Source organism: Triplophysa rosa, linkage group LG15, assembly GCF_024868665.1.
Source record: "Triplophysa rosa linkage group LG15, Trosa_1v2, whole genome shotgun sequence".
NCBI lineage: Eukaryota > Metazoa > Chordata > Actinopteri > Cypriniformes > Nemacheilidae > Triplophysa > Triplophysa rosa.
In genome coordinates, this window is record NC_079904.1 from 18,407,989 (window position 1) to 18,429,126 (window position 21,138).

The window sequence follows — 21,138 nt, forward strand, 5'->3', positions numbered from 1 at the left end:
CTCATGATTTGCATAAAGTTGAGCAAATCTCAACTTTGTCGTATCGCTAGATACGCCCACTTCCTGTCGCCAACGGTCACTGTGTCGCCGGCTCGCCATTGCAATGATTGACGTTGCCTCGCTTTGTCGCTGGGTGTCGCTGGCGGTCTGAACGGGGCGTAACTCTCAGTAAAATGCAAAACTATGAACAGCAGCTTTACTGCACACACAGACAACTAGAAATGAAATGGAGATGTGTTTTTTGGGATTCACATACAAACTCTTCTCAACTCTACACATAAAAAAACGTTCCATCTTGGTGCACTTTATTTGGCAGAACTGTTCTTAACAGAAATTTTCCAATAATGAACAGGTATATGATCAAGAATTTCTTCAACAACATCTGCCATCTTGGAGCAAAATTTCAATAGAGATTCTTGCCTATCTTAGAATATGAAAGACATATGTGATACTGCTTTAGAATCAGTGTTAATTTTGACAGCAAATTTTTATTTAGTTTTAGTCATAGTCTTTTGACGAAAATGCAATTTAGTTTTAGTCACATTTTAGTCATCCCCATCATTTTAGTTTTAGTCTAGTTTTAGTCAACGAAATATGAAAAACATTTTAGTCGAATAAATATACATTATATTTAGTCTACTAAAATCTAAATGGTTTAAATCATTTACTTGGTGTAATTAAATGTTCCATACAAAGATTCAACCGTTTTGACATAATTTACTTCACCTTAGAATGAAATTAAACCAGGTCATTACCTTTATTTTTCAGAAAAATTCAGTAACTAGATTTGCATTGTTGGAACACAGAATATTAGACCATGAACGACATGTTCCAGTTCATTCAATCCCATTTGACTCAATTGACTCGTTAAGTAGCGTGTTCATTCAGTTCATTCAACCAATGAAACGCCCTGACAGGGCTCACACTCAAAGGCTCTTGGCTCATGGCATGTCTCTTTGAAGAAAGAGCTGCACTGTCTTTGCCTGATACAGCAATGAATGAGAAATAGCTTTCATATAAATTGTATTACATTTCTTTAGTCATGCAAACATGTTACATACTTGGTTGGAATGTACAGTTTGACTCACTTCATCACTTCTATAATCAGTAGAGGACAGCGCTGGTTTCTTTTGGCTGACTTTATGTTGCATTTCACGTTATGCAGCAGCTCGTGTTAAGTTAACATAGGCATATAAAAACATTTGAGCTTCCTTCGTAATGTGTTTCGGGGTAACTCGCCTGCAGTCGCACTTCAAGTTTGCGGCGTTTTACCGGCGATCGTGAAGGAAAATAAGACGCTTTGTAACCCGCGTGGAGACACAGAATGCTTCCCCTTCTCCCAGAGACTTCTCTCTACCGTTTATATGAGATAAGCACATGCGCGCAAACTGATGTCCGCCAGGTGGGACAAGAATATTTTCGTCTCGTTTTTATTAGTTGACGAAAATGTCAGTATATTTTTATTACAATTTTCGTTATCATGCATTCATTTTTATTTAGTTATCGTCTCGTTTTCGTCAGTGAAAACATGTCGTTAACGAATACTTTTCGTCGTAGTTTTCTTCAACGAAATTAACACTGTTTAGAATTCAACAAAACAAGGTATCTAAGAAGGCTGAGTTCAGGAGTGCACCTACAATCTAAAAACGATCCCTAAAGACTGGAGTACACTATATCAGATGCTCAGAATTTTGTCTTGATTTGCGGTCTTGGCGAGTCTGCAATAGTTGTAGAAAGACTGTGACAGTTGGCAGATTTTGGGCAGTCATAGTTGAGAGATTTTACGGAAAATCACAGTTTATGATAGGCACGGATTCAATTTTTTTGTTTTTCACTATGATTCCATCCAGCCGCAGAATAGCACAGCAGGTTTATGCCACAGTCACACTAGACTTTGAGCAAGCGAAATGAAAATGTGCTGCAAAAATGGGTGGGAGCGATTCCTCCACTTTTTACATTTCTGTACCGAGAGGTCATGCTGTGACGTTTTGGTCTTCTATTGCTCACACGCATTCACGTGATGTGAATTCGCAGGTCAGAGTACACCAAACTTGAACTTTGCTAATGCAAAATATCTTTGGATGGGCTTGCGTTTCCGGTCTGATGCATTTGCATGCATATGAGTGGAAGTCAATGGAACGAAAAGTTAAGTGTGACCGTGGCTTTAGGTTTAGGTACACCCACCCAAGACTGCATCAAAATGCACTTGGCTCATTTTTATCTCTCACGACTTTCACTACAACTATTGTGCGCTCATTTTCTGCACCACCATGTTTGTTTAATCTGTCATGCATCTTCTACCAACGCTCACCTGGTTTTAGAAAAGACCTTGAGAGAGAAAAAATATAACCATCACCTCATAATTAAACCCTCAAAACTACAATAAAGAACATCTGCTGGCACGGCAAATACCGTATGCGGGCATGTGTGAGTGTGATGGTTTTGGACCACTGCCTTTGCAGATAAAGTATCTGCATAAACATCAAACCACCAGACATTTTTTAAACACAGCCTTGATTTTTAGCTTTCTCGCATTCCGTTTCTTACTCATATATCCATCACAATATACAATCTCCACTGCTTACCCAGCAGATCTCCACAATCAAACCAAGGATAAAATCTCTGAACTCCTCAGCAAACATCTCCAGAGCGGGGAAGAGTCCGTCCTCTCATTCAGCCAGTGCAACTCAATAGGGCCAGAATCTCCCACGACTGACCACTAATGACAGCTCACTATAGACCACTTTACCCAAAACATGGAGAATTACGACCGCAGCTAAATGAACCAAAACACTCTTCTAACCGCTAGGGTTTTACACCAGTGCAGAAAAAAGCACATTTTGCTGATGAAGTTGTATCATTACTACAAAAACAGAAGCTGTTTAGAGAATGGTTTCATATGAACTCATATGAAGCAGCGCTTTTTAAGGGTCCTCTTCGACCCAAGCAGTGTAAACTCCATCGCCCCCACACAGCACGAAGCTATCCGGCACAATGCCTGTCTGTGTGAGCTCAAAGACTGTCATTCATTGACGGGTGGTCAGGGCCACACTGGGACCTGGCTGGTTAACACAGCTGTTTCAGCACAGCTAGAGCTACTGAAGAACTTCCTATTGACGTTGGAAACCTCCTCTAATACAACACACCAACCATTCCGCCCAAAGGGCCTCTGTCGGAGAGGGAACTCGCTTTCTTTTCTCCTCTCTGGCTCACCCCTATATGACTGATAATGATTTTAGCTTAAGCTCCACGTGAAGAGGAAAATGAGAAATGAGTGGAAAATTACCATAGGAAGAGGGAGTTACACAAGGCCTTAGCTGGTTTCTGGGCATGGTAACTTCATTAGGACAAGGCAGGGTATTTATCCATCCAAATTTGGAGTTCTGGGACAAAGATGAGGTAGAGAAGTATTGAGGGCAGAGACGACCAGACCTCCAAAGCTCAGATGACTCTATAGGGAGAGCTTTTAGTTAAGACAACAGACTTGCAATGCTTTAAAAAAAGAAAGGTTGCAGGTTTGAAGCCTATTTAATTGTGCAATACAACTATTCCAATTTTCTTATAAGCAGAAAAATACCCCAAATGCACTAAATTAATAACACTGAACTATTTTTATTAATACTGTTTGGTATTAAATGAAATTTACAATTGCCATTTCTTTAGCCTTGATTGCTATCATGCATATAAATCTTTACTAAGCACATTGCAATGCATTCTGGGATTGTCATCCTTGATACAGTACATGCAATGCTGCTCTTTAAATGGCTAAAATTAGGTATGTAATTTATGTTATTATATTCTGGAAATTTTGCAGTTTTGACTCTGAGAGGCTGTTTATACGACACCCAAAACTTTTTATGGGTTTTGGCCATTCGTTTACACACAAACTTTTGAAAATGGGTCTCAAAGTGAAAGTTTTTGAAAACTGCGCTGTTTTCGTCTACGTCTAAACTGCAAGACAGAACTTTCAGAAAACGATGACATCACGCTCATGCGTATTACGCGTTTGGTCGTGCGAGTAAGCCAAAACAATATGGCTGCCTCCAGTACTGTGAGCTCTCGCTGCTTGACTATGTATTAACGATTCCCCAGCAAAATGTGAATTTACTGCACCAATAAGACCAGCAGAGACACATTTATCAGTTTTTCTGGATCCGTGTAAATGCAGACTGTTTTGATAACGCTGTCATGTGCACGTGAAACTTTTCAAAAAACGGGAAAGAAAAACCTTTCAGTTTTTCATCGTGTAAACGTACTCTGAAACCCAGTTTAGAATTCTCCTTGTCTTCCTCAGGTCCCTTCAAAGACTGTTTTCAGGTGCGACAGGCGGGGCACACCACCAGTGGCATGTATCTTTTAAAGGCCGAGGGCAGCGATAGACTGACTCAGGCTTGGTGCGAGCATAAATTAGACAATGGAGGCTGGACCGTTTTTCAGCGAAGGAAAGATGGTTCAGTGAACTTCTTCAGAAACTGGGAAAACTACAAGGTAAGGGGCTCACATTACACACTCGCAACTCACTATAGACCATAATGCAACACTGAATCAATAAATTAACTGTAAATCAAAGAGTCCATTTCTGAATGTTTATCCTATTTCAATCAGTCTAAACATCTGATAAGAAACTTGGAAACAAGTCTTCTGGAGACAGTCCCAGCATCTGCATTTACATAACTGCTGTCAGGTTTCTGTGTACACGTACATTTGTGAGAAAGACGGAGTGTGTGATGAGATTCTCAGTTCTACTCAGGGATTTAGTAGATTAGACAAAGATATCCAATCCATTTAAAAATTACCAAAATAATGCACCAATTTACTGTCAAACCAAATAAGATTGTTTACTTCTGTTACAAGTACTGAACAAGCAGACATGTCACCTTAAGTTCCAGAAGCCAAAGAACTGGAGTGGTACATTTTTTTTACGCCCAAAGTACTTTTTTACAAGAGAAATGGACCGAAAAACCCAATGGAAAAATCCAGTTATACCTTAGAGTAGCTCTGAAATCCATCCCGGACTTCACTGATTTAATCAAAGTTGACTTGTCTTTCTCCTTCCAGATGAATAAATTAAGTTCAGGTTGAACAAGAGGCTTCAAGAGGAATGAGGAATTGACCGTATTGATACTTAAACTAGGGCTGCACGATATTGAGAAAATATGCGATATGGGATTTTGTTGTTGATTGCTGCGATAACGATATTTCTTGCGATATAACATTTCCTAAAGAAATGCTATTCTTTTATTATTTATATATATGTAATTATCATACTGAAATAAACAGGTAATATATATTCTTCTGACGTAACTGACTAAAGACATTAATGTTACATACAGATGGATAAATTAGGGCCATATAATTTTAAGATTACCTAAATTTGTTTTAATATTTCTAAGTTCTGTGTTTTTCTTTTTTTACTATACAATAGTGGTATATTTGTCCACATAAATTACTGTAGGATACTATAGTATTTAGTATAGTAAACTGCAGTAAAATTCCTGCTATATTGTTTTTGAACTTTACTATATACAGTGTTTATCAATTTACTACAAGGGCACTACAGCATTTTTTGTTTGAGTGTTCAATTTAACAAGACTTTTATTTTGACGGGTCTTCTGGAAGACGCTTGAGTTTTTGTGTGTTTGCAGATAGCTTCACTCAAACAGTAAAACGATCGTAAAATAAACTCTCAGAGCAACTCTGGAGATGAAGTTCATGTGTTCATATCCTCATACAGTGCAGACGCAGATAAATCCTCGACCATCACTCGTGGTGTATGTTAAATTGTGCACATAATTCACTCAGACACGCAGAACACCCAGATGACATTTAAATAACAGGATTCCGCGTCCGCATGGACTCAGTGCGGTGCACATTGATTATTGTCACACACAAACAAGCACAACCACGACAAACACACAGCTCTGTCTAATGAACATATTCTTATTATTCTACGGTCGGGCAAGTAAAATTCTCTCTCACTTGCCCATACAAAACATTTACTTGTCCCGGACAAGCATTAATGTCGAGCCCTGTTTGTTATTAATTTTTTTTCAAGGTACTTGTCCGGTCAGGCAAGTAAAATTCTCTCTCACTTGCCAATACAAAACATTCACTTCTCCCGGACAAGCGTTAATGTCGAGCCCTGCAAAATATTGCCATATTTCAGACGTAACGTACCGTTCTTTTTAGGCACAAGCTCATCGCTGTCATTTTCCTCGCTCGTCTCTATTCCTGCCATATTTATTTTCCGCTCTCTGCTTTGAGCCGCTAGGTTCACCTTTGGGTATAAAGATAGTAATGCACCTTCTGATTGGTCCAATTTGGACAATCTAAGCATGCAACACACAAATGATTGACACATGAGACAAATTTAATTTATCGCAACTCTCTGCGATATGGATATCGCATATACTATTATCGAGATAACGATCATTTTTCGATATATCTTGCAGCCCTAACTTAAACACACTTTTCCACTGACAAGATACCAGTGTAAATGCTAAAACTGGTCTAAATCTGGAGCCACTCAATGCGTTCACATTTGCACAAATGCAGTTCTGGACCCAAAAATTGGCTCTGTGCTGGCCCTTAAAAACTGATGGTATAGAACTAGCAAAGTGTTCAAAAGGCCAAGCGAGAGATACCACATAACAATTCCAAACCAACAACTCTGACTAGACGTACACTAATAAAATGAGATTGCTCTCCACTATTATATTTGAAGCGGTCTACAAAAATCTTTATGTTCCCTGTTTGTCTGAAATAAAATGATTATGTTATCTAACTGCAATAAATTTAATGTTACAAAGATGCTAAATTATTCTTAATGCTAAAACCAATTGGAGATGCACCTAAATAAATAAATAAATCAGTGCACAGCTGGGGTACTGCACATAAATCCACAAGTTATCGCTCAGGATTTTAAGTCAAATTTGTTGACTTGGTTCCACTGGAAAAAGGATCAAACTCTAGCAGCCGTCTCTATAAACATTTCTCTACTTTCCCCTTCTCTCCCCCACAGAAAGGATTTGGAAACATAGATGGAGAGCACTGGCTGGGCTTGGACAACATCTATAATATAGCCAAGCAAGGGGATTACAAACTGCTGGTAGAGTTGGAGGACTGGGTTGGTAAGAAGGTGTACGCAGAGTACAGCAGCTTCCACCTGGAGTCTGAGAGCGAGGGATTTAGGATGAGACTGGGCACCTACCAGGGCAATGCTGGAGACTCGCTCACAAGCAACAACGGAAAACCCTTCACTACACTCGACCGGGATAAAGACGCCTTTACAGGTCAGACATACAGTAAACAGTCAGCTAGAGGTTAAAGGCCACATCTCCAAAGCTATTACTGTCAAACTAAATTCTGATTCGGTTTGGATAATGTGAACAGAATCTGGAATCACACCACTTCTTATTATGTATATACAGTATTTTGATAATAAATTAGCTCCTAACACATGCGTCGTTGAAATTTCCGGTGGTTGCAAAAATATAGCACAGAGTGAAAACAGTTCAGCAAGGTACGATCAAATTTTGGTTTACACGGTAGCAAATGTACAAATTGTAATTGAAATTCAGTATCTGTTCATTCAAGGCATAACTACAATCTCTTCCATCGGTCTTTCGTTTCTCTGCAGGCAACTGCGCTCATTTCCACAAAGGTGGCTGGTGGTACAACGCATGTGGTCAAACGAATCTGAATGGCGTGTGGTACTCGGGTGGCGTCTATCGCAGCAAGTTTCAGGATGGAATCTTCTGGGCTGAGTACGGAGGCGGGTTCTACTCACTCAGATCGGTCCGTATGATGATCCGGCCAATAGACTGAGATCTGCCACAAGATGCCCCGCTCTTTAACCGATGACTCCAAATGAGTCCAAAACCCTTGAATGTACTCATAATTCACTTCAGCACTTATTTATAACCACACGATCATTTTTATGAGGACAGATTATGTATAGCACAGTATAGTCACCATGGGTACAAAACAATGTACCGATAAAAATCATAAAAGCCTACGTGTGATGGAGTGGAAGGACTTAAGACTGACTCTTACAAACGTCCTCTTGGACACGTCTTGGAAACCGATGGCCCCACACCAAGATCACACACTCTGAAACTCTTAATTGGAGTCGGACAATAGGGTCATGGTGAACTTTAGCATCTTCTGGTCCTCTCCACCTCGTCCATTTACTCTCATCTTGTTTTACTGTCCTTGTTCAACATTGCCCTTTGTCTTCATCCTTATTGGTGATTTATTCCATCTGACTCTTCCTCTTCTTTGAATCTTGGACAGATGACACCAAAGCCTCAAAGGCTTCAATTTAAAGATCTTCACCAATATCTTTATTTCTATTGCACACTTCACTGATGTGTATATGTTACAAACAGGACCGTACAGTTTGTTGACTTTTATCCGTAATGTTGGTCTGTAAATATACTGTTTGTATTGTTTGTTTTTGTAAGATCTAATTTAAGGACTCACCTCCAATCCACTCTCATTCATTTGTTATTTATACATCTGTATTTATGACAGTAATAATAGTCCAGTCATCTATTTAACCCAGATTTTGATGTACCATTGTGCTTTTAACATGTATTATATTTGGCTTCAGGCCTGTAACAACCACGGAATTTGAAGGGGACAAGCATAATATGACACAAAAGTTTAACATTTGGTTCTGCCAATTTATACATCTTTGACTGGCTCATAAACATGCAAAATCGAAAAGAAACAAACAGAATACAGATCATCAATTTCCAAATTTGTTACAACTAAACCCAGACACACAAACACTTATTTCCAACTATTGTACTTTCATTGACATCCCGTGAGCACACTCACCAACTCACTGCAAATGTTTTTTTTAGCTAAAAATAAAAAATAGTTATTATAAATGCTCTCTGAATCCACTTAAAGCAACACTGAATTAATAAAAAAATATCAAAGACCAACTCTTTATACAGACTATATAGAGTCACAGCTGGCTTTTTAATTACACAATTGATCTTTCGGCAACATGAGCAGATTGTGTGTGTGTAAGCGTTTGCGACAGAAAGACACAGATTTCATGTTAAAAGTATGCAGACATGTGAAAGTAAGAGAATTATGTTTGGAATAAAGCACATAGAGACAATGAAAAACACATTTCAGGCATCCAGTCACGAATGGAGGAAAGAGAGAGAGTGAGAGAGGGGTCCGGAGGGAAGAAGACAGAGATGGAGACTCAGGACTAAGACATTCTTTCCATATAAAGTGCTTAGGTTACATCTCCGCAAAAGTGTATTTCATAAGTTATGCCTCTGTATTCCCGGATTCCCCAGTGGGACAATCTTTCAGAACGTCTTCAATCACTCACAGGCAAGCATCTAATTCTGTCGGGAGAAGCCGTACACGCACGCACGCACGCACGCACGCACGCACGCACGCACGCACGCACACGCACGCACACACACACACACATACACACACACACACACAAACACAAACACACAGAGACTAAGACAGTCACAGATTTAGTTCTGTGAACTGCCCGCGTGCAGTAAAGAGCTTTCCATGTGTTTGCCAGTATGCTTCTCTCCCCAGGACACTGATCAGAGGTTTTCACACCCTTAAACGTGTGGTACATGAGAGTAAATGGGTTTGGGATGGGTTTGGGGTGGCGGAACTAAAGCATGAGCACACAATACATCATCGCATTATCCCTGCATAACTGTTGATTCACAATAAGTTCATGTGGTGTACCTTATGCACTTTCTCCCACTCTCCATGGTGGTCAACCACGCGTTATGAAACAAAATTTCATGTTCGATAAAAACTTGTAGAAACCTATACGAACACTGGGGGAGTGTATCGAGCACACAAATACTACGTCTTACGTCCAACTCATTTTTTGACATTTTTGCTCTGACGCACGATTCAAATACAATTTACAAAACAATGCATTGTGTCATTAAATCTGAAATTTGGTTGAATACAATTAAATAATTTTTAAAGAACTGCCATTTAGAATTGTATTTTGGATTAAAAATAAATGTAATACTTGAATAGATGTAATTAATTATTATGAAAGAACAACAGTTGGTCTTATTATAATAGTTAAAATGGATGCATTTAACTTTCATTGCCAGATCAGTCGCTCAAAACATTTATAACACCACTAAATAATACAGTGATGGCCAAAAGTAATGTCCAGAAGGCATTTTTGTGCAATATTTAGAATGTGTCTTTAACTTAAATATACAAAAAAGTCACCTAGTATTATGTTCTTGTTCCTCTCTTGTTTTTGATCATTGGAGGGCTTCTCCTGGGCTTTGACTAAATATGCTTATTTGTGTTGTGTGTAGTTTTTGTTGCCAAGCATTCTTAAATTTTTACCAAAGCTGAGGTTCAGTTTAAACTCTAAACTACACAACTGACATACAAAAATGTTAATACATGTTTTACATGTATTTGCATAATTATTTTTCAATGTCATTATTTGCTGTAATCACTTTGAGGAAAGCTGATTTATTTATTGTAGTATCATCGATTTGAGAATTGCATTAAAACGAAAAGCAAACTGCGACTGGTTTAGACGCCTGACCCCACCCGCTGTTTAATTTTCTCTGTAATTTAACTTAATACTGTAAAGCACTTTTATACTTTGTTATTTTAATCAAACTTTCATTTTTATTGCATTTCTTTGTTTGCTGTTAGTTTTCATAGACACACATACACACTCCAGACAGCTGTTTATGGCAGTGAGTATTCACCGCTCCCACAGACACAAGCCTGTATACACACGTGCACACACACACCAGTGTACATCCAATTGGAAGCTCGACTCTGATTCTCTGCCACCTCAGCACATGCTGCTGTAATATAGGCTTCAGTAGGGAAATCCAGTTACTAAAAACCACACAATCTCTTTGGAAAAGACGATTCTTCACTTCATCTTCCTCAAAACCATTCCAGTCTGTTTCTCACATTTACGTTTAGATGAAGCCACCAGGATCTGCTCAATAACACATTACACATCACTCTCTGCGTTTGCCAGAACAGAAACAAGACAATAAGGGAAACTTGTAAAGACTTGAAGTAATAAGGCTTGTTTATCTACATGCCTTGTTTGTGTTTTAGCAATGGATTTACAAAAAATTATGCAGATCAGCACAAACAACACTGTAAAACAAAATGTAATTTTACAGAATTTTCCTGTTTTATTTGACAGTTTTTTTCTGTATTTTTGAAAAACAGGAAAAAATGTCTAATTACAGAAATAAACTGTGAATTTATTTTATTTTACAGATTTTCCCTGTATTTTGGAAATACGGGGAAAAAATGACAAATTACAGAAATAGACTGCGAATTTGTTTTATTTTACAGATTTTTTCCGTATATTTAAAATATGGTTAAAAATGTTAAAAATTGTCAAATTACAGAAATAGACAGAAAAATTACATTGTTTATTTAAAAAGTATCTGTATATAATATAATATATATTGAATATAAAGTATATAAAGTCCTTTAGACAGGACAAAATGAAAATAGTTGTGTGATTTTACATCAAGAGCAGAGACATGTTCCTGTGCGTTTTGTTTTGTTGTTTCACTGTAACGAATAGTTTCTATGATAGCGTGATAGATTGAAGCACTCTTGAAGATTGTGCCCAGGAGCCAGCGCCACTGATAAAAGCAGCATGATTAAAAAAACAACATAAGGCTGTCTCTTATTAAACACAAACGAACGAAATGAATGCTCTGCTGTTCAAATAGAAATGCGTCCATGACGCGATATGTTTTAAAAGTACTTCGACTGTGTGTTGGCGTAAAAGAGCTGGTGAGTTAGTTTTCTATCCGAAAGAATCAGTTCGTGCATCAGAATCAGACATCACTACTGTGACTGACCAATCTAGTTCCGCTTGTTAAAGTAGTTCTGCTGCATTCAGTGATTTGTTACGCATTTATTCTCATAATATAGTATGATAACATCATATAATACATTCTTTCTTTTAGTAGCCTACGCACATATTTACATGGCAGTTATGAAGATTTTATATCTTAGAAATTTTAGAATTTGTGCAAGGATACACCTTCTAAGCACAAAGTAGAGCAGCTGCGCACGTGAGAGGACTTCACCTCAGCCTAACCGCCAGTTTTGGATGAGAGGCGAAGCAGGTAAGATGCATATTTATTTATATAATAATATTAATATGTGTAAGTTCTAGCATTATTTTTTTTAATGTATTAATATTGACTACAGTTGGGAGCAGACCGGTAATCATTTAACGATAATCTTTAAAATGTTTATCTTAAAAAGTAGGCCTCGGTTGATGGTAACGTTAATGTGTATTTTTTTCTTTTTGCGTGATTTTAACCAAGTCCCACTTTATAACTTGTTAGTTTTGTGGTTTTAGTGCGTTCTATTGCATTTTAAGAGTTGCAAACCCCCCTAAAAGCCACCTTAGTCAAAAATGAAATTATGATTTTGTGTAACGTTAACATTAAACGCTTTCCACACATAGTAACGTTAACTGTTAACTTATAACGTTACGTTACTCAAATAATTTTGCTTCAAAATCTGGTACAAGTTAAATGAAAGTAAATGGAGGAGCCTGATAAAAAAATGCTCATTTAACATACACAAAAAGAAGTCTGACGGATTTTGAGGGTTTTGCATCCGACCTCTTCATTTTGTTACTGAGTAACTTATCTTACGTTACCTAACTTACTTGCCAAATTAGCCGTTGACGAATAGTACACTGTAAACCCAAATGTTCAAAATAATCAAACAGATTAAGTAATGTAAACTTAATTTTATAAAAAAGTTATACTTACTTAAATATTTTAAGTTCGTGAAACACTTTTTTTACTTTTGAGTAAAGTATAATGATTATTTTTTATTTAACTTGACTAAAACTCAAAAATTTTATTTGCTCCTTACTTAATTTAAACATGTTAATTCAACAATTGGTCAAGAAGGATTTCCAATTCCCAGCATGCTTTGCGTCAGAATGCATTAGGAGAGTAAAGTTTAAAAAATATGAGTATTTTATGTTTTTAGTAAAGTTAAAGACTTGGTTAGTGTTTAATGTTCACTTCTCTTAGATATTTAGAAGAGTTTGACATATTTTTCAGTTTTGTGGTTACCATTGTTTAGAAGAGTGGTGCATGTGCCTAGTCTCTGCGAAGCTACATTTCACCTGTAACATGTGTTATGTTACCAGTGAGCATTAACTGTGCTAATAATGCCAGTTCTGAGATCAGTCTCTTCTTGCTCATTTTGGATTGCATAAGTCAAGGTGTTTGATTTATGCATATTAAGACCAAGGAATATGCTAAATAAAGAAACCGAAAGAATTTAGTTTAGTTAACTTAAAAATGCAATTTTGGTACTTATTTGTTTAAGTTCTGTCTACTTAATTTCATAAAAAGGATCAATTAAATATTTAAGTCGCACTAACTAAGATTTGTTAAGTACTTTAACTTATCCGGGTTTACAGTGTAGACATTTTTAGACTTTATTGACAATTTCTGACAAATATAAATTGGCCTAAAAGTTAAAATATGCCGTTACTGAGGCGATGGATTAAAGTTGAGTTCATTACAACGCCTGCATAGTGACATTCTTAAAAACGTATTAAACTCCAATGTAAGTATAGCTTTCAGATATAGTCACAAAGATGATATGTTTAAATCAAGTGTGGTATGTACAGTCAAGCCCGGTTTCTGTATAAGCAGAATCAGCGGAGCCACATGTGCTTGCATCTTCATATTTCGTCATATAACCGCGTCGTCACGATCTCCGTAATATTTCATCAGTTTTCATATAGGATTCACTTGGGTATACGTTACAGTATGGAAAAACGTGAAAATACTGATTCTGCTCGGAGTGGAACGACATTTTTTTTTCGTTTTAAAGGGATACTTCACCCAAAAATGAAAATCCTGTCATAATTTACTCACCTTCAAGTTTTTCCAACTGTGTATACATTTCTTTGTTCTGATGAACACAGAGAAAGATATTTGGAAGAATGCTTATAACCAAACAGATCTCAACACCCATTGACTACCATAGTAGGAAAAAAACAATGGTAGTCAAAAGTGCCCCAGAACTGTTTGCTGACCTACATTCTTCAAAATGTCTTTTGTGAAAAAAAATGACATTGCTGTTGGTTTGATTTTATTGAAATTCAACAGACACTGGACTGGAATGGCCACAATACATCTAGAAATGTTGATTTGAAATGAAAAGTTGGAATGGTCTCTTAATTTTTCCAGGCTGTATACTGATAAGGACTTACTGGTTAGCAGATAGCATTTATTAAGGCGTCTTTACACAGGCGAGTTAAGGCGTCTCTGTGGCGGATTAAATTTCTGTGTAAAGACGCAATGCCGCACAAAAGCCGATCTAAAATATGCCGCCTCTGACCCTCCTCAGACCCTAGTATCAAAGGCGACTCTGATGCGGCTCAGGTTTAGTGTAAATGAAGGCGCATTAAAGCCGCTCTAAACTACGTCATTGTCATGTCAGCAGAAAGTGAGAGAGTCACACACAGCCACATTTGTTTTAGGCTAATAATAACAACACAGGTTTTTTAAATAATTCAAACAAATTTTTCGTTTCATTTTTTCATAAAATGATTTAATGAGGAAAAATGTTTGGAGTATTTTTGTTTACTCAGGCAGGCTGTGGCACAGTTTGAATGCAGGATGTAAATTTTGAGACCGTTTTCAGCCATTAAAATAGTTTAGATTAGTTTTTAATGTCAAATTACATTTATTTCGTTTCGTTTAGTTTCTTTTTAAAGTTAATTTAGAAAAATGTTTGTAGTATGATTGTTTGCGACTCAGGCCCGGCATGCAGATTTTTTTATTTGAACTCATGACATTGTTTAAATTCCTCCTTAAGCTCCTCTCCTTCGTGGAAAAAACTTCGGTTACGTGTGACACGCACACATGTTTTACTGTGCGTCTCAAACTGCTTCAAATATTAGGTTTGTCGGACATTATGAGAGTTATTTGAAAAGCTCTCGTGTTACTTAAGCAGATGGGTCTCCGCAACACATGCATGAAGTCGAACACTTAATAAATCACAAACTTAACATTGTGTTGTGATGAGAGAGTTTGTGTTTTCTTACCGTTTACCTCAAAACAGTCGCATCATAATAATGTAAGTGTGCTTCGGTCCAGATCGTAAAGTGAGGACAGTAGCGCTTGTGCACAGATGCTCGGCCCTAGGAGCGTAAATTATTTGGGTCTTGTCGGGTTAGGATTGAAATGCAGGATTTTGTCGTTATATTTCCAGACGCATCTCATTGAGGACAGTATTTCATACACGAAAACGATCTGGTAACATTTGCTGTAACATCGGAACTGTTCATTTACCTGGTCGACAGTGACTTTGTGGCTCTTTAAAACAACTTTTGGCATCTTTCCATATGCGGTGAGGTGCCCGAGAGTGTTTGTTAGCTAGGAAAATCATTTAAAATGTTGCATTTATAGCCTATTATTGCTTATCCTAAAGTATGCATTGTTACTATTAGTGTCAGTATATATATATTTTGAGTTTATATTGTTTAATTTAAGATATTATTTCACCAGCATATTGTAAGAACTGTGTGTAACAAAGTTCAATAGAAGGGAAGGAAGGAGGCGGGAACCGGCGAACATTTAAACAATAAACTTTAATCAAAAATAAACAAACAAAAACACGGAAGTAAAAGGCCGGCAGCCACCTCACGGTCGACTGCGGGCCACACAAACATAAATAAAACGTAACATTTCCGGGCCCGGTCCTCTCTCCTCGGCAGTCCCGTCGCTCGTCCTCTTATGCTCCCTAGCTCCCCGTGAGGCATGCGGGACCGGTGCGCGTACAGCTGATACTCATTATCACTCACGCCACCGGCCCCGCCTTCCTGCCCCACGGCTCTCGTCCCGCCTTCCTCGCTACACTGTGCTTTTGTGGTTATGTTCAGCATTATTTCGCATTATTTTAATTCCTGTGTAAATGCATTTATGCCGCTTTAGAGCTGCATTAACGCTCTGTGTTTTTGTGGTTATGTTCAGCATTATTTCGCATTATTTTAATTCCTGTGTAAATGCATTTATGCCGCTTTAGAGCTGCATTAACGCTCTGTGTAAATACTCATTTTCGTGGTTTTAAACCGCTTCAGATTCGGTATCTGTGCCGCCTTTGCTGTGTAAAGACGACATTACTTTAGTACGTTTAGTATTTTAGACGTTTCACAGTATATTTCTTTGGATTTTTGTAGATATCTTAACATGTCCCTTACACTTACATGTTTGTTTTTCCTTCCTGCAATTAAGCGGGGCTTCTTGAGCTAGTTCTCAAGTACTTCAGAGAGAAAGAGGATCAGATGTTCCATAAAGTTGATAAGACAACCTTGCCTGATGAATTGGACTGTGCTGGACTTCCAAGTACACCCTGCATAATTGTGTGTGTTATGTTTAAAAATTCTGAAGTGAAGCTATATTTAATATTTGTTGGAATTCATGTTCTATTTTGTCACAGTGTTATAGATCCCTTTTTGTCTTTCATGTTACGATAGGACGTTCTCCTTTGACTGCAGAGTACTTTATGTTATCTGTGGATCAGGTCATAGTTAACAGCCACATCACCATCTTCAGTGATGCTGTCAAGCTGTCATCATCATCATCATCCTCACATACACTCACACTCACACACACATACACTCATCATCCTCACATACACTCACTCTCACAAACACACATCCTCACATACACTCACTCTCACAAACACACATCCTCACACACACACACTCTCACACACACGCACACGCACACACACACACACACACACACACACACACATCATCATCATCACATACACTCACTCTCACAAACACACACATCCTCACATACACTCACTCTCACACACACACACACACTCTCACGCATGTCTGGTTTACTACCCCTGTGGGGACAGTCCATAGGCATAATGTTTTTTATACTGTACAAACTGTATATTCTATCCCCTATCCCTAACCCTATACCTAAACCTAAAGATCATAAAACACTTTTTGCATATTTAGATTTTTAAAAAATATTGTTCTGTACAATTTATTAGCTTTTTTGCCCGTGGGGACCTCAATTTTGGTCCCCACGGTGACACGAGTCCCCATGTGTTGGTGTGCGTTCAGGTTTAGGTCCCCACCGGGATATACAAACATGAACACACACACACACACATGTCTTGTTTACTATCCCCGTGGGGACAGTCCATAGGCGTAATGTTTTTTATCCTGTACAAACTGTATATTCTATCCCCTATCCCTAAACCTAAAGATCATAGAATACTTTTTGCATTTTTAGATTTTTAAAAAATATTGTTCTGTACAATTTATTAGCTTTTTTGCCCATGGGGACCTCAATTTTGGTCCCCACGGTGACACGAGTCCCCATGTGTTGGTGGGCATTCAGGTTTAGGTCCCCACCGGGATATACAAACATGAACACACACACACACAATCATCATCACATACACTCACTCTCACAAACACACACTCTCACACAAACACAAATCATCATCACATACACTCGCTCTGACCCAACCATTCCCTGTGCAAATCTCCACCATTCACATATTTTTATTGCTAATATATTAAAGAGAAAGTTCACCTTCAAAATGCACGTTTTGTCACGCCCTCTTTTCATTTAAACCTGTATGACCCGCAAAACACAAAAGAAGAAAATGTTGGTAACACAAAACCGTTGGTCCCCATTGACTTGCATTGGTTTTGTGTCTATATAATAGAAGTCAGTGGGGACCAACGGTTTTTGGTAACCAACATTTTTCGAAATATCTTCTTTTGTGTTTTGCAGAAGAACAAAAATCACACAGGTTTAAATGACAACAGGGTGAGTAAATAGAGAATTTTCATTTTGAAGGTGAACTATTCCTTCAAGAGAATTATGGTACAGTCCTTTATTTATTTTTTACTGAATTTTTTTTATTCAACAGATGCATTTTCAAGATAAACCCAGAAAAGGGATCCAAAATCTTAAAGAACACATCAAGAAATCAAAAGGCAGTCAGTCCAAAGGTTCTTTCACGGTTTAGCAAAATTGCAGACTATGAATGGATGGAGTAAAAATTGTCAAATACTACTCCATTATCTTATCTTAAAATTATTGGCTGTCACTGATTGAAACTATATGTGCTTCTGTTGTTTATTTGTTCTTTCATGACTCATCTGTTGACAAGACAATTTCATGGTAATAAGTGGTCTAGTTTTTAAGGAAGTTTATGAAATTAAAATTTTTGTATTGTTGCACTTTTATATTGGTGAATTGTTGTAATGATTAACTAATTGTTCTATTGATATATTGTCACAGTGCATTTATGATCTAATTTTCTATTGGTCCATTACTGTTTAAAAACAAGTTTTTTTTTATTAAAACCTGAAAAACTCAACTTGAGGCAAATTATTTGAATCGGTGATCTTATTGGTACTTTAATGGTTTCTACATTAATTCCCACAATATGTAAGTGAATCTTTAATCTTTAGATCTTAAATTTAACATTATAAAAGTCAATAAGTACAAAAAAATCTTGTGTAAAATTACAGTTAAAAACTGTAAAATCGTGTGTAAAATTACAGTTAAAAACTGTAAAACCTTGTGTAAAATTACAGTTAAAAACTGTATTTATAACTACGGAAAATTACTGTAATTTTATGTAACGGATATTTTCTGTTAATTTTACGGGTTTTTTCCAGCGCCCCAGCTGCCGAAAACTTTCCATTTTTTTACGTTTTTTTTTTTACAGTGAAGTAAAAAAAATCTTGACTATTTTATCACATTTTACCACCTACGAGGTGGAACATAACAAATATAACCTGCAAAACAAATAAAAGCACAGCTCAATCCAGCAAACCATATCATTTAAAATATCACTGAAGAAAGATACTTGGATTTAAAGTAATTTAACCACTTTAAACCATAACATTTAAATGTGTATGTCACATTTAAATGTGAAGAAGGTCTCTGCAGGCATCTATGAAAAAGACACTTTTACTGAAGCGAGACAGATGAACAGACAGTCAGTTATAAAGGAGGGACTACGGTGAAAGAACATCCAGCAGCAGGTCAAGGAAAAAGGATTAGAGCCAAGACTGAAAACTTGCGATCATGCAGCTCTCTGCTTCACATTCCTCCACCTCTCTCGCTCTTTGAGTAGATTTACAAGGAGAGTGACTGGCAGTTCTTTAACGCAATTCAGACCTCATGTTGTACAAGAGAGCAGTATTTTCCTCTTTGCCTTCCAAGAGGGCCTGGAAATCTTTCAATCATATGACCACAGCAGTGCACATATACACGTACACAGGACATATTCAAGACAGAGAACGGGTGTCACTTCTGTTTTCAGTGCAAAAGTTCTTTAAACTTTTCACACACAATTCGATTGTAAATGAGATGGACAACTGGATTTTAGAACTCACAACTGGATTTGCAGAGCAAATTTAGTTAAAGGGTTAGTTCATGCAAAAATGTACTGCAAAAATGAAGTTCTAAGTATTTTTGTCTTATTTCTAAGTACAAATATCTAAAAATTCTTAACATTTACTTATTTAATTAAATTCTTAATACATTTACGTGACAAGGAAAGTGACCTAAGGTATTTAGTCTTGTGTGATATTTACAGTAGATATTTAGTCTAAACTTGACTACGTTTATTTTCCTTAAAGGGGGCATATGACACGGCTAAAACGAATATTATCGTTTGTTTTAGATGTAATGCAATGTTTATACACGATTTAAGGTTTAAAAACGTTGTATTTTCCACATACCCTGCATGTTTGTATCTCCTCTTTGCCCCGCCTCTCTGAAACGCGCTGATTTTTTACTAAGCTCATCGCTTTGAAAAGCGAGGTGTGCTATGATTGGCCAGTTAACCAGTGCGTAGTGATTGGTCGAATACTGCAAGCGTGTGACAGAAATGTAACGCCTCTTACCATATTTGGAACATCAGGTTCCAAAGCAATTGTACTGACAGGTACTCCCACCTTACTTGCTTATACATTTGGGCGGTCTTAAGTCCTATTCGCACAGGATTTGTATTATCTGGGGACCTCTGGTCATTTGTAATAATCGCAGAGATTGTCTGTGATCTTAATCCCGTTCGAAACGGCCATGTCTGTAATTTGTCAAGTAAAAATTCCCCCACAAATTACCTACCATATTTTGACGAACACCGAGGCCCTGTGATAATATTAGTCCAGTGCGAATCGGCATCTCTGCGATTTGAAATTTTGAACAAGATTTGGTGGGATCGTATCTCATTTTTTTTCAGTCATCTTTCGCAAAGAATGGAGCCGCGTTGGAGCTCCATTACTGTTTCACAGTATTTTAGGTTGCTTTGACATGTTCAATGAAGATAGATAGCTTCTAAACTGTGGGACGCGGCAAAGCGCAACGCGAGGTCCAGCCTGGTGTGTACAGTAACGGGCTAAAGGCTGCGTCGGTGAATCTCTGTCAGACACCGCATCCGTGTTAAGCTCTCTTTCGTGCCATGTTTAGAAAGAGGGAAGCGCCTTCACGTCATTTCCGGGAGATAAGTCAGTAAATTCGAGTAAAATCACAGAGTTCACTTATCCAGTGCGAATGCGCAACATGATCACAGACAATCTCTGCAATTATTACAAATGATCAGAGGTCCCCAGATAATACTAATCCCGTGCGAATAGGGCTTTAGACAAATCATACCATGAACTGACGCAGATTTGTGGGGGTGTGGTTACACAAGGCATTTCAGGCAGGTCTGGGTGAGCATTCGCTTTTAGATATATCTTTTTCCGACACTTTCATTTTTGCAATTTTACGTGTCTAATCCATACATGGGCAACTTATAACAACACCAAAGACACAGAAAAAAAACGTATTCACGCCATGTGCCCCCTTTAACAATTGATAGATTAAAGGGATAGTTCACCAAAAAATCTAATATGTGCGATTTTTTACTCACCCACATGACATATTTAGGTGACATTCGAGAGCTTTCCAGGCCTCCTCATTGAAACCATGGTGTCAGTCTTTGCCAAAGTCCAAGTAGACTAAAAGTACTAAAGACATCGTTAAATTGGTCCATCCGTGCATAGTGGCTCAGTTGAATTTT

The 21,138-nt window shown here is 37.6% G+C and overlaps 2 protein-coding genes across 5 annotated transcripts in view; one reads left to right on the forward strand and one right to left on the reverse strand.

Annotated features, from left to right (window-relative positions):
• Positions 1-11,072, forward strand: part of angptl1a (angiopoietin-like 1a) — a 28,290-nt gene extending 17,218 nt beyond the window's left edge. Inside the window, exons 3-5 of the mRNA XM_057353284.1 lie at positions 4,295-4,488; positions 7,022-7,292; positions 7,640-11,072. Coding sequence (XP_057209267.1) covers positions 4,295-4,488; positions 7,022-7,292; positions 7,640-7,827 — 653 coding nt within the window. The 3' untranslated portion in view covers positions 7,828-11,072. The remainder of the gene's footprint in view (positions 1-4,294; positions 4,489-7,021; positions 7,293-7,639) is intronic.
• Positions 1-21,138, reverse strand: part of ralgps2 (Ral GEF with PH domain and SH3 binding motif 2) — a 177,126-nt gene that overhangs the window by 34,615 nt on the left and 121,373 nt on the right. The window lies entirely within an intron of this gene.